Source organism: Gobius niger (assembly GCF_951799975.1).
Source record: "Gobius niger genome assembly, chromosome: 9".
NCBI lineage: Eukaryota > Metazoa > Chordata > Actinopteri > Gobiiformes > Gobiidae > Gobius > Gobius niger.
This window is the reverse complement of record NC_136860.1, coordinates 9,979,549-9,995,062: the sequence shown is the minus strand read 5'-3', so window position 1 is coordinate 9,995,062 and position 15,514 is coordinate 9,979,549. Positions and strand designations below refer to the sequence as shown.

General features: G+C 39.3%; 2 protein-coding genes across 2 annotated transcripts; both read right to left on the bottom strand.

The window, feature by feature from the left end:
• Nucleotides 1–1,869: 1,869 nt before the first annotated feature.
• dbi (diazepam binding inhibitor (GABA receptor modulator, acyl-CoA binding protein)) lies at nucleotides 1,870–6,961 on the bottom strand. The gene is made up of 4 exons (XM_079563003.1): nucleotides 6,816–6,961; nucleotides 3,626–3,743; nucleotides 3,464–3,526; nucleotides 1,870–2,083 (listed from the first exon to the last, which is right to left on the bottom strand). Exons 1-4 carry the CDS (start codon nucleotides 6,828–6,830, stop codon nucleotides 2,010–2,012), a joined length of 270 nt encoding a protein of 89 aa, XP_079419129.1. The 5' UTR covers nucleotides 6,831–6,961; the 3' UTR covers nucleotides 1,870–2,009.
• A 1,462-nt stretch (nucleotides 6,962–8,423) lies between these two features.
• cUnh2orf76 (chromosome Un C2orf76 homolog) lies at nucleotides 8,424–13,555 on the bottom strand. Its single transcript, XM_079563015.1, has 5 exons — nucleotides 13,299–13,555; nucleotides 12,158–12,208; nucleotides 11,301–11,338; nucleotides 11,101–11,182; nucleotides 8,424–8,585 (listed from the first exon to the last, which is right to left on the bottom strand). The coding sequence occupies exons 1-5, from the start codon at nucleotides 13,438–13,440 to the stop codon at nucleotides 8,509–8,511; spliced, it is 390 nt and encodes a 129-aa protein (XP_079419141.1). The 5' UTR covers nucleotides 13,441–13,555; the 3' UTR covers nucleotides 8,424–8,508.
• Between the last annotated feature and the right edge of the window lie 1,959 nt (nucleotides 13,556–15,514).

Here is a 15,514-nt window from a genome sequence, read left to right as displayed (position 1 = left end):
AGTGCCATCTGGTGGAGATAGAACCAAGTACAGTCTAGTTTCAAATATCCAAACACATTCACAGTCAAAATTAGATGAATATTACTTTATTTATATAATGGACTTGCCTTGTGTTCTGTCCCATTAGATACGCTTATCTATCTAAGATAACTTATTATATTATTAATTATTTTCTTTAAAAAAAAGTTGAGAAAGGTTTCAGGGAGTGTTGGTTGCTCAGACCTGAGCTGAGTTTACGCTGTGCGATTTCAGCACATTTTGTTAGTTAGAGACCGTCAACAAATGGCTATACTAAACTCGATGGAAAAACGATGTATCATTTTTCTTCAATAGCTTCATGGGCATTTGACCCAGTGACCTCAAATCACTTTACAATATTAGCACGAGCTCTTTGCTAAGTGTCCCACATACTGCATAGGAGTCCCAATAACAAGACTTGCTTTTCTTTATTTCCTTTTTTTCCTAAAGACTTTCCCCGCTTACTTCTGTCAATAACCTTTAGGAGTTACTGCGCGGACGTTGTGCTCCTCGTATCATTACGCCTCACAATATAGTCCCCCTTTTTATCTGCTTATAAAATCGACATGTTACATTTCTGTGTAAATATACTTCGCATGAAAACACTTCACGTAACTTTATTTAAATAGGGAACACGTGGAAGAGCTTGGTAGCTTCTATCGTGAGCTTTTTTGGAGCTATGTGACATGTGGGAGAGGCTGCGTATGTGCTCCGTTTGCGTGACAGAGCGCACGGACAAAGACCAGACGGGGATATATTAACTCGGCTAAGGTTAGGTAAGAACATATCTCAGTATGTAAAAACGGTGGCCTATTCCTTTAATATTAACGTAAAACTGCTAATAACGCTGCTGACTTCACTGATTGGTTTATTCCGCTTCCTGTTTGCGTTTGTGCCGCTGTGGAAATCACACTGATTTTTTTCAAGAGTTGTATTTCCATTTCCTCACACCATGTTACCCAAGGCTTACTTTGATATTTTTCCTCAGAGAAAAACCCAGCAACTAAAACAGCAGCAGCAGCAGCAGCAGCGGTGAGCACTCTAGTCACACACTTCCAGAAAAACAGTTTTGGAAAAGACCGATTTTCATTCAACTATATCTGGTTGACAAGGTCCTACGCTGCAGCATAAAGACATGTATCATCCATTGCTCTTAATGGTAAATCTTTCGACATGTGAAGGATCTGTAGGATAAAAGGTACATTCATATCTCACAATAATCAGTTTTATCCACACGTATGTTCTTTTGCTCGCTGGTGTCATTTCAGATCCCGTCAGAGGAGGCGACTATATTTGACTGGACACTGAATAAATCTTTTGTTGGTTTACTAGGTCTATTTTATTTATTTTCATTGAGAAGCCAACTGTGAGGTAAACGGTCTTCAAATTTAGAAGCCTATTGTTTTAGTGTTAGCGAAACTCTTTTTGTTATTTATAATATCAATAGAATAACTGTAATTGATGAATTAAATACAATTGTACATCTTGTTTAAATCCTTGTGATTCGTTTGCATGATAAATAGGGTTTATTAGCCTAGAAAGCTGTAGCACTGATATAAATGGACTCATAAAGGATCCACTCACCCATTCTCACTCATTCATACACCAACACACACTGGAGGCAAGGTGGGTGAAGTGTTTTGCCCAAGGACACAACAACAGAGTGCACATTCAGGAGCTGGGATTTGGTTGGATGGTTTAGTGTTGCTAAAATGTGTTTATATACAATTTCCTTTCAAATGCTAATTTTAGAGATGTTGGTCAAATCAAATGTAGTTTCCCATCTCAATGTTACAAGTTACACATTCAAAGGTGCGGCAGTAAGCGACAGAACGAGACATGAGCATCATCTTGGGGTTATCCAGGCTTTTATTTTAAAATGGAAATAAACGGACCCAGGTAGAAAACAGTGTGAAACGTGCGGACCAGAACTGCAGGTAGGTCAGGGGGAGCGTTAGTTGCCTTGGGGACAGGGTTAAGGCGTTGTTTGTTCAAAAGCCGTGCTTGGTCTTGAGCTCGTTCACCAGATCCACGTACTCCTTCATGGCGTCGTCCTTACTCTTCCCTAAAACACAAGGGGAATATTTGTCAAGGGATAATCTTTAGGGCAAAAATACACAAGTGAGGGCCGGTCCCTCCGATTGAAGGCCGAAGTAAAGCATCACTCTCTGCAAATGCCAAGGCTGTATCAGACAGTCCCGATCAAGAGTTCAAGACCAGTTGGAAAAAAAAAAACTAAACAAAAAAACACATTTTACATGGCTTTTTAAATTGGTGGGAGCCGGTGTTTGTGCACTGCCCTGATGTAGCCGCTAGTCAAAACGTGTTAGGGTGGTCCATGTTAATAAAGGACTTTATCCACTATTTTTGTACAGTGTGCTTTGGATCTCTTGCGTTCCTGTCGTCCAGTCATGGTATGGTTTCAGTAAGCTTTTTTCTGCTTTAGGATACTCTTCGGCCGATTCCTCAAGAGCACCTGTGTTTGTCTACAGTTTTTCGATCAGCACTCACCTCTCAATATTTTCTACGAGACAAAACATTTTTTGATTAAAGCTTTTATAGAAAAACAACCATTAAACTGAAAAGGGGTGTTTTTGCAGCTAATCAAATATTTGGCTCCAGTGACAGCCTTCATTTTGGTCGAGGATCCTCCTGCCAATCGGATCCTCAGTGCTGGTGACCTTGTTCTGGATTTTCCACTTGTCTTTTTTGATCCATAAGAATCTGTTAAGAAATTCTAAATGTGTTACTGTGTCCCACCTCAGCAGCGATGGCGCTGCGAGAGGCGAACAACAGGACTGCGTTCAAAACCAGAATTTTGTTTTGCTCTTGTCGTCAGGACGTCATGACAGTGTGAATACTTGACAGAAAATGACATTTAAAGCACATTTTTGTACAGATTTGGCCTTTTAAAGGCATGTGATCTTAAACTTTTGATCAGCTGCAAAAACTATTTCAGTTTAATTGTTGTATTAAAGGTTCACTACATTTTTTTTTTGTCTCACTCCCTTTTCTTCGTGTTGCACATTGAGGTTCTTCAGTGAACCTTGTTAAGATCCAACCATGCGAAATGTGAATTTATGATATTTTTCAACTGCTCTTAAACTTTTGATCTGGACTGTATTTGGCCTAAATGGGTGAAATTTGAAAGGAACAGACAGTATTTTTCACATTTCCAGAGTACTTTAACAGGCACTTGATCTCTGATTTGTGTAATAATATTCCTCATAATCATGTTGAGGGCGAGTGTTTCTATGATGGAGGGCCAGGCCAGGCCTTCCCCTGCTTTAGCGTCATCAATGAAGCTGAACAGGCGTGAAGCTGGACTAAAGGAAAATCACCAGATCATTGTCTGTGTTTACATTACTGTCGACGGCTTTTCCTTGTTTCTGAACACAAAATGAACTTTATCTAAAGTATAAAGGTGCTTGGCTAAAAACTGTACCTTTCTGCTTCTCCCAGGCGTCCCACTTGGCTTTGCCTGTGAAGTCCAACATCCCTGGACGAGCTGCACAGACAAAGACCACACGTTACAGGTTAGAATCAACCGTACCAGTGTTTGTGATGAAGAAGCGCCTCATCGTCTAACAGTTGTGCTGGTGCTGACCTGTGTTGACGTCTCCTACGGTGGCCTGCTTGAACAGAGAGTAGACCTTCAGCATCTCCTCGTCTGAGGGCTTGGCCTTCAGGTTCTTCACGTCCGTCGCCGCACTCTCGAACTGAGCCTGAGCAACAACACAACACAACCCATCAGCTCTTCTTCAAGACTGTTTTAGGACTCCATGTTTGAATACAAGGTTTCTAAACGCAGGTCAAACTGGATGCTTTTTAAAAGGTGCACTATTTAACGTTTTATGTGGGGGGGAAAATTGAGATTTATAGGCGTATTTGACTTTTTCGTGAGTCAGTACTTTCCCTCACAGTGGCCTTTCTGACGCTGCAGGATCAATTGTTTTGGGGTTTCTGGCCAGTTTCTGTTACGAACCCCAAAAAACAGTTGATCCTGGAGCGTCATAAAGGCCACTGTGAGGGAAAACAAAGTTGCCATGCTGCACTCATAACCCTACGGAGTCATTAAAAGCTAAAATATGCACAAATATTAAGATTTCTTTTCCCACTTAAAAAGTTGCATAGTGCACCTTTAACAGGGCTGCACAATACTGAAAACATGCAACACGGGATTATTGTGATATTTAACAAAACTGAACCAAACAAGGACAATTATAACTGAACTGTTGCACGTATTGAAGTTTCATACCAATTTGTTTATAGGCCGAGTTTGTAATAAAAAAAAAGAAGTGTTGAGCTTTCAAATGAGATGTTGCTCTGGCCTATAGGCTGTGAGCTCCAGTCGAGAAGCTTTAAGATTTGGGTAAAGCCAAACTGGAGAAAATGTGCTCGGTTCAGGTGGGGGCTAAGAGTGCATTAAAGACTTCAGGAGACGTTGATGAGAAGTTGCTGAGGTTACCGAGGTTGCACTTTGCCCTCAGATAACCCTGGTCTCTCTCTCTCCACGTTCGGTACAAGGAGCTCTTTGACTCAGACCTCGACTCTGACACTCTGAGCCAAGTGGGACAGAGGGGAGAAGGAGCCGCCACGACCGCCGTCCCAAATCAGAACCAGCCGACTCCACGGACAACGGCTTTACAGCAGAAAGGACTGAACAGCACCGTCTTCAGCTCTGGCAGATCGGTGTTTGGTGTTACAATAGGAGATCGTATTACTTATTAACGACACCCCCCCCATCTGTAACTGCGACTGCCGGTCAAATATCCGCACACTCATTCGGTCAAATGTGAAGCAAGACCCGCAATGGTTACAAAATAAGTTGCAATCCCAAAACATGTGACAGTTGAGCTGCTGTAGTGATGAAATCAACAGTCAGCCGAATACTGATCCATTCATTACAGCACGGGAGTCACTCAGACGACTATCTGTCTACCCAGAGAGCAAAGATCACTGTTACAACAGCACGCTCTGGCAGATGCTACATTACGTGACCTGGCTGGATCGATTTTCAATATTTGCAGGCGAAGGGTGATGGAATATTGACTTCTTTTTCGGCTTCGATTCCGGGCCCAGTGTTAATTTCATCGACTAAAATGTTTAAGTCTTAATTTTAGTCAAAGTGATATTGTTGATGACTATAATTGGACTAAAACTAAATTAAAAGCTTTTCATGAGACTAAAACTGTGACTAAAATGTCCAGATATTGTAGTCGACTAAAATAAGACTAAAAAAAGGTGAAAAGGAGAGACTAAAATCATCCAAACTTCTATTGACCGTCTGAAAGAGCCTCAGCTCATGTAAATTCACTGCCAAAGGATCAGCTCTGATCTTTGTTCACGTGGGAGGACCTTGATTAAATATGATTATAACGAATATCATAAATGCAATTTTTAAGTCGACGAAATTCACTTTCAATTTTAGTCGACTAAATCTAGACTAAAATTTAATTACATTTTCGTCAAAAGACTAAAACTAAATTGAAATATGTTTAATTGCGATACCATTTTTGGAGGCGGGAGGGAAGTATCTGCAATTTTTCCTGAAAGTTATTTGAAAAAGTGAACAACAATTTATGTTTTAATAGAGAATCTGTTCACTGCGCACAATTTACACCACGTCAGAACCAGTGTTAATTTCGTCGACTAAAATATTTAGTCTTAATTTTAGTGACATTTTTGACGACTAAAATTGGACTAAAACTAAATCAAATGTTTTTCATGAGACTAAAACTATGACTAAAATGTCCAGATATTTTAGTCGACTAAAATAAGACTAAATAAAAATGAAAAGGAGAGACTAAAATCATCCAAGCTTCTATTGACCGTCTGAAAGAGCCTCAGATCATGTAAATTCACTGCCAAAGGATCAGCTCTGAGCTTTGTTCATGTGGAGCAGCTCCATGAAGCAGAGCAACAAGATTAAATATGATTATAATCATTATTATCAATGCAAAGTCGACTAAATTAGTCTTAAATTTAGTCGACTAAATTTACTTGCAATTTTTTGACTAAAACTAGACTAAAATTGAAACGATTTTTTGACTAAATCTCGACTAAAATTAACTTAACTAAAATATGTTGTCAAAATTAACACTGGTCAGAAAAGAACAATCTTTTGTGAGAAGACGGAAATCTGAACTAAACTAATAAGAGCAATAACATGAAAAAATCCCTGTGGAGAGTGATTTTGTTGCTATTGGAGATCATGCTTCCTAAATAACAGCAGCCTTTGCGATTTGCCAATTCATTAAAATTGCAGTTTCAAATCAATTGATAGTGCTGCCCTAATACAAGGCAACACGACTATTGGACTGTGGAACCTAGGTCCAGATAAGTCCCTTTATGCATGCAAGCATTTCAAATGAACTTGAGCCTTATTTACTTCAGTCACACACTATTATGCATCCACATGAACAGCAATGATGCAAATATCGGAGAATAAAAATGCCTGTTTGGCAACAATGGCATTTGCATCTTGACAGGTGCATGTGACACAGTGAGTTCAACTTTTAGCTTGTAGTCCCGTTATGAACTATCAAAAACCCGCGAGACCTTATAATATGAAATCATCACGCCATTCTTACATGCAAATAAAACATGACTTGGGATCTAATGAATTTTGGGGGGGAAAAATAGCGCATACACCCATTTCTGCAGCTCAAGCTAGTCCAGTTCAGCTAGCTTCCCCCCCCTCCCATTACAATGACTTCGCTTCTCTTTGAGGGGATCGTGTAGACCCTGCACTCCTCTAAAGATGTTAAAAACCTTAACCATGGCTTTATACACACCTGCATGTCCGCCATGTTGGGTTACGGGTCCGAAAAGGTGGTCGAGCTGAGCAGATGAACGGGGAAAAGGCAGCGGCGGTGTCGAAGAGTGAAAGGGGGCTGAGGTCCAGAGTATCCCTTCCCCACGAGCTACAGCGACACGCCTCCTTATTCCGGATACGCCCCCCCTTCGACACGCGATTGGCTGGACTTGTTATTGCCACAAAGAAACCGTCACTCATTGGGTGGCGTGAATGTTTGGAGCCAATCACAGAGCGCTCAACCCGGAAGAGGAGGCTGCTGCGGCAGATGTTTACTGGGGCAAACGTCGAAGGGTGAATCCGTAGCCCGGGGCGACGTTTTAGAAGACTTTAGGGCTGGGAGTGATTTCAAATAATGAATAACAAAACAAAACAATCAGAGGGGGGTAGAGTACTAAGCAGAACTAAGTAAAAGTAAAGTACTAAGTAAAAAGCAGTGGCCCAAATATACTCGACTAAAAGTAAAAAAAAAAAAGTACTTGGACAAAATGTTACTGAGTACTGAGTAACTGTTTTGTAATAAATAAATAAAAAGATTTATTTTCAATGACATCATACATTGTGTGAACCAAAACAAACCTAAAAATCCTATGGAAATCATAATATTTACAAAGAAAATGGCAGGAAAATACAGGAAAAATAAATTATTCTCAAGAAAAAGGAGCATGTGATGAAACTACATCTATTTTATAGATCAAATGTAAGCATTAAAGCTGCTTAAATATTTACTCATAATGGAAAAAGTACCAATTATACATATATTCTAATTATATTACTTTAATTACTTAATGTACTAACCTCTTCTGCAAACATGAGGACATTTCACCTTCATGTCTTAAAGCACCTGCTTAAATGTAAGTAACTTGTTAGTAAGTTGTACTTCTTTGAGTAGTTTTATTCTGAATATTCCCTCTTATTTGAGAAATATTTTTTGAAGTATATGTATTCTAAAATAATGTTAAAGAAAAGGAAAATGTTTTATTCCCACTGTGACCAAATCTTAGTTGTCAAGAAAAAGTTGAGTTTGCGTTTTGTGTACCACATATAATTATTGATTTTTTTGTGTAAACATAATAATCAAAAGTTGACACATTATTTTTCAAACGTTTACACATTATTTTTACCCATTATCCATCCAAATCTGAATCTGAACGAAGAGAGTTCAGGAAAAAAACTGCCAAGATTTCTGGGATTCCTGGCACTTTCCAGAATATTCCAGGACGTGCCACTTTCCAATTTAAAATAATTCAATAGATTTTCAAACGTGAAAAGCATTTGGACATTACAGTGTGCTAGATGGTGACCCGGCTGTAGCCTATGTTAAAATATCTGCAGTGAACAACTCAGCACACACAACAAAGCATAATTATTGGGTCTGGGGAAATAAAGTGTACACAAATCAATCTGTTTGAATCAGAACATATTGATGTGCACGAAAATGATATACAATCAAATCCTTTAATATTTGTATTTCTAAAAACATAAGTTAAAGTAAAGTACATTCTTGTCTTCTTTCATACCATAATAAAAAGAAAAGACACACCAGCTTCACTTTAAAGCCAATCTTGTTTGTCTAAAACTGTTGTAAACATTATGTCAATCTGGGCTCCCGATGTGCATGACCTTTGCCCTCGTGAGCGCTCGGTCGTGATAGTGGACAGACATGGGACAAGTCACCACACAGTTTGGGGGTTGGCTTTGAAGGCATCGTAGTCTGCTTTCCTAAAGAAGGCCAACTCCGTCTCATTGGCTGAAATGAGACAAACGAGACAAATGAGACAAATGAGACAAACGAGACAAACGAGACAAATGAGAGCACATGCCACATTTTAGTCACTGGAATTCAAAGATCAGCAGTTTGTAAGCCATGTAGGCTTACAAACTGCTGATCTTTGAATTATCTATAACTTGGCACAGTTGATATTTGAACTTCATTTTACAGACAGGTATTGATATTTTTTTATTTACAATTTATTTAATACAATTAATTTATTATTTAAAGCTGCCCTCAGCTATGTCTTTTTGATTTTTGTCAGTAGTGAACCCTGCTCTGTCCCCTGGGGAGGGCAGGAGGAGGGGGTCCTCACCTCACCTGGCTTTCCTCCCTCACCCACGCCCCTCACTCCCCTCCACACCATAGATTCAATGAGGAAATCTCATTCATCTTGTGTGAAACACATTTATCAGCATAAATAAGATAGCAAAGTAAATATTTTGAGAATTGCGAAGGTGGAACATCTAGCGATGCAATGTGGAAATGCAACCATGGCGGTCCGGCAAATTGGAGCAGTTGAGAGTAGCTTTAAAAAAACGAGTAAAGAACAAGCTTTTAGTGCAAACCTGCAGCATAAGTGTCAGTGCACCACAAGGTGGCACTGTACTATAATTTCACTGCAGAATCTTGTAGTGGATTAACCTGGCTAGCCATGCTGCTGTGTGCGCTCGAATCAGCCTAAGGGACCATGGCCGAAATTTTCGCATGGATTTGGGAACCAATCACAGAACAAGAAGGGACGGCAAGATGTTTATTTACGGATTAAAAAAAAAAAGTTTATTTACGGATCAAACATGACAGCAGCAGACGCGACGCTATTTTTCGATCAAGTTTCAGGCCGTGTTCTAAATAGTTTAGCTCGAAAGTTTACAGCGGGTACGTCATCGGATACGATGATACGATTGGCTGTGGCTACGTGCAGACGCATGACAGACATTCGTAGCGCCGTAAACCACACCTCTCCTACGAGAAAATGAATTGGTGGTCCCCAGACTAAACATCACTTGTGATTTTAGTCTGGCGTTAGCCAGGCTAGTAGTGGATTGCATTTATAGCTTTATACTTACACAGTGCTCCTTGTGGCACATTAGACTATTTGAAAGCACATCATCATACTGTATCAATAGGATATTTTTGTCCTTTGTAGGAAATACATTTAAATAAAAGTGTGTGTTTTCCTGATAAAAGTTTCTGTAAAAGTATTTCTGGTTATATATTGTATAATATGTTTGACAAAGACCAGTGGCCTGGGTCTTTATCAAATAAAGACAAAGACCCAGGCCATTCTTTGTCCTGGCAACACAAATCACTTGAAAATGTATTTGATATTCCTAATATTTATCTTCATTTCTGAGAAGAAAACAAAAAGCATTTTGAAATGATTCACTTAGTACAGACCAAATCTTGATTGGGGGCCTGAATTAAACCTACGATTATCCAAACTATACAAAGGAGGCAGAGGAGAGGAGAGATATTTGAGTAGTTAACCACTGCCTCCTGCTGGATAAGATTGGGATTGCACATACCATGAACCTGTTATATTAAAAAAAAAATCATATTTAAACATAAAAACAATCTAATAATACAATTATTGATTGACTGCGGAATTCTTCCGCAGTCAATTATTGGTTTTCATGTTCTTTATTATTATTCCTCTTCCATCTTTTTCCCGATTTTCTAGAGCTTTCAGCACCTTCATGCTTTGTGCAATTTATGCAAGTTATGCATCAAAACGTTCCGCATGTTGAGGAGAAGGGTGCTATTACTTTTGGGACTTCTGCAACTTACGGTTTTTCTGCAATCGGCCAAAATGTCGGAGATTTTTCCCATTGACTTATAATGGGGCTGCCGCAAATCCATGCTTTTCTGCACTTTTTTCTGCATTTTATGCAATTTCTGCACTTTGTGCATGTTCAGCTTCTGCAACTTGTGGGTTTTGAGAAAAAATTGGCCTTCTGCAGTTTTCCAGTTTTTTTTATACGAGAGTTTAAAATTTTTGCATTGGTGTGTATGGGGGAATCCAGCCAATGGGGCGACTCCAGGACTTTCAGCCATTTGTGCAGCTTCTGCCAATCAAGCACTGAGGCCATTTCAACAGTTTGACCAGTTTGTGGAATATAAAAGTTTATGCAATATTAACAATTTATGCAAAGTAACCACTTTATGCATTTTAAACCGTTTATGCAACTTAAGAGTTTATGCCATTTAGGATTTATGAATTTTAAAGAGTTTATGCAATTTACATAATTCATGCAAATTGACCATTCATGCATTTTACCACTTTATGCAGTTTATACAGTTTATGCAACATGACATTTTATGCATTTTACCATTTTATGCAAATTAGATTAAGCAATTTATGCAATTTGAACAGTTTATGCAATTTCTGCATTCGCTTCCCGCAATTCCGCAGTCAATCGCAATGGCGCAGCCATTGCATTTCTAGTTATAATTATAATTATATCAAATGAGTTCCAGGAGGCGCACTCACCAACCCCAGCAGCTCGCAGCGTTTCATTTCCCTGAAGAAGAGGTTTATCCTGGTCGTCTAAACTCATCACCAAGTCATTTGTCTGCAGGGCAAACACATTTTGTCAAAAATGAAAAACATATATTTAGTAGTACTGAGGTTATCACGAAAAACTATTGCTACTAAATATATGTATATATCTGATTGTATTTCAGACTTACCTTGGCTCCATGTGCTTGGTGGATAATTTTCATAGTGTCTGAAAATTATTTACAAAGTTAATGAGAAAATAAGAATTGGGTATAAATTTCCTCAATTAAATGTCCATATATTGATACTTATACCCAGATACAAGATACAGAGACACAACCCCGTGCTATACTTGAACAACATGATATAAGTACATTTGGGATGAATCAGGACAGTGGGAACATGCAGCAAACTACAGCGACATTTTTCTCTCGTTTTCTGCACTTTTGTTGTTTTGTTTGGTTGTTTTTTTTAGTTTGGACCTGGTTTTGAAAATGAAAGCAGTAATTGGAAGATAAATGCACTCTGTCTGTAACCATGGCCTTCTGACCTCCCCCAGTGGCACCACAAACCTCTGCAAAGTGCATGTGATTTTGTTTCCTTCAGGAGACCAACCCACAATTAACCTCTACCTGTGAAAAAGGCAGAGCCCATACTCTGCCTTACATCTGCTTTGTTTTTATTGAATGAGGTCAATCTGACTGTGCACATTAAGGTTTATTGAGGTTGTCGATTCGGCAGCAGTTAACTAGTTGAACTACAATTCTGCACATGTTAAAGAGGAAACAATTGGAAGTTGCTTATAAGGAGAATTCAGTGAGAATAGGTTAGTCCAACCATAGCCATTGTGGCTCCGTCACTGCTGCTAATCAACAAGTACAACTTCATAGGGTTGTGGTGTCTTCATTTCATATTCCACCTTAACCGTCACTATGATTTCCTGCAGGCCGCTCCCTGATGTTGCCCCCTTCACCGACGCAGCCAAAGTTCTCCCAGTGACAAACCCTGATGATAAAGTCTAAATACACTAGAGAGAAAGAGATCTTACCATAATGATGTTTCCTAAATGGAGGCGGCAGTCCAGGTCTTGTCTCAATATCTAGAAGAAAATAGATAAACATTTTATATATGTATATTCCATTTCAATCAGACCCGACTGGGCAAAGAGTCACAGCTTTATTGTCCAAATAGAAAATCATGAGAAACCAAAAAACAACATTTGTCTCAAGACTTTAGTCACTTCAATTCCACCAGGATGAGAGCAGTAGATCTGAACAGAGAAATCGTGATTTGATAACTTAGTTTGGACATTATCCAGCAAAGTATTTTGTAAGCAAGTAATTTACAGGAGAAAGATAAGACAAGATAGTCTTTATTGATCTCACAATGGAGAAATTCACTTGTTACCTTCAGCTCTCACAAAACACTGTGCAGGATAGACAGGAAATGTGCAAACAATTGACTCTGTGCATAACTTCAAATCATGCCACCCAAAAAGTGACTTCCTGTTTCGATTCATCACACCAAAATAAAAGCACCATCCTATTCATTAGTTCAGCAGTTCATTAGTTCAAGTTTTTTCTGCCTAATTATTTACAGACAAAACACTTAAAATGTGTGCATTTAATAATATCCTTGTAACGTTTCAAGTACCTGTTGAATTAATCAATGAGACGAGCTGTGTGCTTTTATTTTGGCGTGCTGGATCAAAACAGGAAGTCACTTCTTGGGCGGCACTGTTCTGATTTGAAGTTATGAGAAGTTATGAGTCAATTGAGTCAATTTTTGACTACCAAAAACGTTAAGGGGGCAAAAAGTATAAGCAGTAAACAACAAAATACACACTCCATCATAAAAAGGCAGTGCAGGTTTACAGTCACAGTGCAAGCGGTTGATAAAGTCACGCAGATAATGTGACGTAGATACAGAGATTATTGCACGTAGTTTTGCAAAGAGGTTCTTGCACATGTTACTTTAGAGTCTTGTTGTACAGTCTAACAGCAGTGGGGACGAAGCGCTCCTTCTTGCACTGAGGGTGTCTCACTTTGCCACTGAAAGAGCTGCTCAGCTCCTCTACAGCCCCGTGTAGCGGGTGTGAGGTGTTAGCGCATGAACCTAGCATGAACCTCTCAAAGCTAAAATGGTTAACCAGAACTACATATATTGTGGTTGTTCTTTTATCTCGTTACCTTTGAGCACATGCTGGATAAACTCCTGCACGCTCTGCTCCGGTGACACCGCCTGGAACACCACGGGTTTGAAGTTACGGTACTCGAAGGAGCGCACCAGGCGGACCGTGAGCGTCACCGCCGCAGCCCCGGGGTCACACATGTCAGCCGACCCGCACCAAAGCGCTCTCTGCCCGGGCACAGGCAGCTAGCACACACCGCTAACACAGGAGTGTACAGGAGGAAGAGTAAACTGTTCACCGTGTTGTTTTGGTTGGGGACTTCTTCGTGCGATAGCGGAGCGTGGACGTAGAGCGACATCTAGTGGCGCGGAGGAGATGGAGCAGGCAGGTGGACATGTGATATAAGTTAGTATTATGAACAAACAATATAAAGAAATTAATAGAGGGTAGAAAAAGGTTAAATATATATGTAATTATGCTGAATACTGCATTTTTTCCAAATATCTCATACCGTGTTACTTTATACTGTTATTTTTGTCATATTTGGTAATTAACTTCATTGCCTTAACTGAGAGTATTTTCTTCAGTTTGCCATTACCCAAATCTAAAAGCCTCTTGAAAGAAGAATGGAAGCGATAAGAAGCGGCAAAAATTTGACCAAAAAACCCACTAAAGAGCAATAGAAAAGGGAAACGCAACAAAAAAGTCATGAAAATGCAACCTAAGTGACAAGAAAGAAACAAAAAAATGGATAGTTCCAAAATTATGACGAAACGCTACAAAAAAGAGACAAAAAAGTGACAAAAATGTGACGTAATAGTGACAAATATGTCTGACGAAAAGCAACAAAAGAGCCACAAAACAGCAACAGAAAAGGGACAAAAATCAATGAAAATGTGGGGGAAAAATGTGACAAAAAAACGCACTTGGTTAAGATGGGGGAGAAAGGTACATTACGCAACTTTTTATGCGCGGGGGAAAAAACTTGATGTTTGTGCTGAATTGACTTTTTTGTGACCCACTGGCTGCACTCAGCAAATCTTTCCATTGGCCTCTACAATGCTCCAGGATCACTTGCTTGGTAGGTTTTCTCATGAGAGAGGGTCCCGTCAGCAGTGAAAACCTACCAGAAACTCCAAAAACAATTGATCCTGGAGCATCTTAGAGGCCACTGTGGAAAGCAAAGGCGCCATGCTGACCACTCATACAGCCACTGGGTCACTAAAAGGTCAAATATGCACAAAAAAATGTCCATAATACACCTTTAAAGAAAATCTGACTGGCGTTTCAACAGCAAAGCATTGGAACAGCAACTAATGAAGAGTAGATAAAGACTGGTAAACATGTAGCAGAAACACTGAGATTGTGTGTATGTGCAGCATATGGACAACAAAGTAGAAGTGACTACAGTGTGAAAGGTCAGTGGGATCTGATTTTGACATTTGAATGAGATAGTAAAAAAAAGTTCAAGATTTCATACCAAATTGTGAATTAAGTGATCAAAGAAGACCCACGAATAACGGCATTAGTTCATTAGTAAGACTTGACAAAACAATTGTTTTATTGTAGTTTTATTTATGTAGCGTCACAAAATATTTTCATTTAAGGCTTTGAAACAATAACCTATTGAAATGTTTTGTATTACCGTAAGACAATATACTTGGCCGCCATTGAAGTATTTTTTTTTTCTTTCATCCCTCAAGGTGAAAAAAAACTACTGCTTGTGAACTTGACAAAATAAAGGCAAACCGAACCAGGGGCGGAGCTAGAGGGGCCTGGGGTGGCACTTGTCCCTGCTGGAATTTGACTGGCCACCGTTTCCAAGACAACTGAAAACATACAAATCATTTTATTTGTAATAAAGGGGTATATAAAGCACTTTCACACCCCAACCCTGCACTCAAGTGGCCACCCCACCTTGGGGAGCGGCCACCTCGGCCACCCCAGTGAAAAAATTCTGATTCCGCCCCTGAACAGAACTGTACATATGTAGAACCCATTGCCATTTTTTAAACATGAAATGTTTATATAGACATGCTCTTTCTGCGAGGTTCTTGAGGTATAGTGTGGTATGAAGTAGGGCTGAAAGATATATCGTTATCATATCGATATCGAGATATGGACATTCAAGATATTAATATCGAAAAAGCGATATAGATTTTCATCATCAATAAAACTGCACTCTTTCATGGTTTTCACCTACCCCACAGTTATATTCTATCGCATGGATATTGAGATATGTGGCATGAATATCGAGATATGAAATTTTGTCCA

Coding starts and splice junctions, on each gene's coding strand:
- dbi (XM_079563003.1), bottom strand. Junction 3,527..3,625: donor CGTAGGAGACGTCAACACAG/GTCAGCACCAGC, acceptor TTGTCTGTGCAG/CTCGTCCAGGGATGTTGGAC. Junction 2,084..3,463: donor CGCCTGGGAGAAGCAGAAAG/GTACAGTTTTTA, acceptor CTTGTGTTTTAG/GGAAGAGTAAGGACGACGCC.
- cUnh2orf76 (XM_079563015.1), bottom strand. CDS start 13,440: ATGTGTGACCCCGGGGCTGCGGCGGTGACGCTCACGGTCCGCCTGGTG. Junction 12,209..13,298: donor TATCCAGCATGTGCTCAAAG/GTAACGAGATAA, acceptor ATTTTCTTCTAG/ATATTGAGACAAGACCTGGA. Junction 11,183..11,300: donor ACCAAGCACATGGAGCCAAG/GTAAGTCTGAAA, acceptor TTTGCCCTGCAG/ACAAATGACTTGGTGATGAG.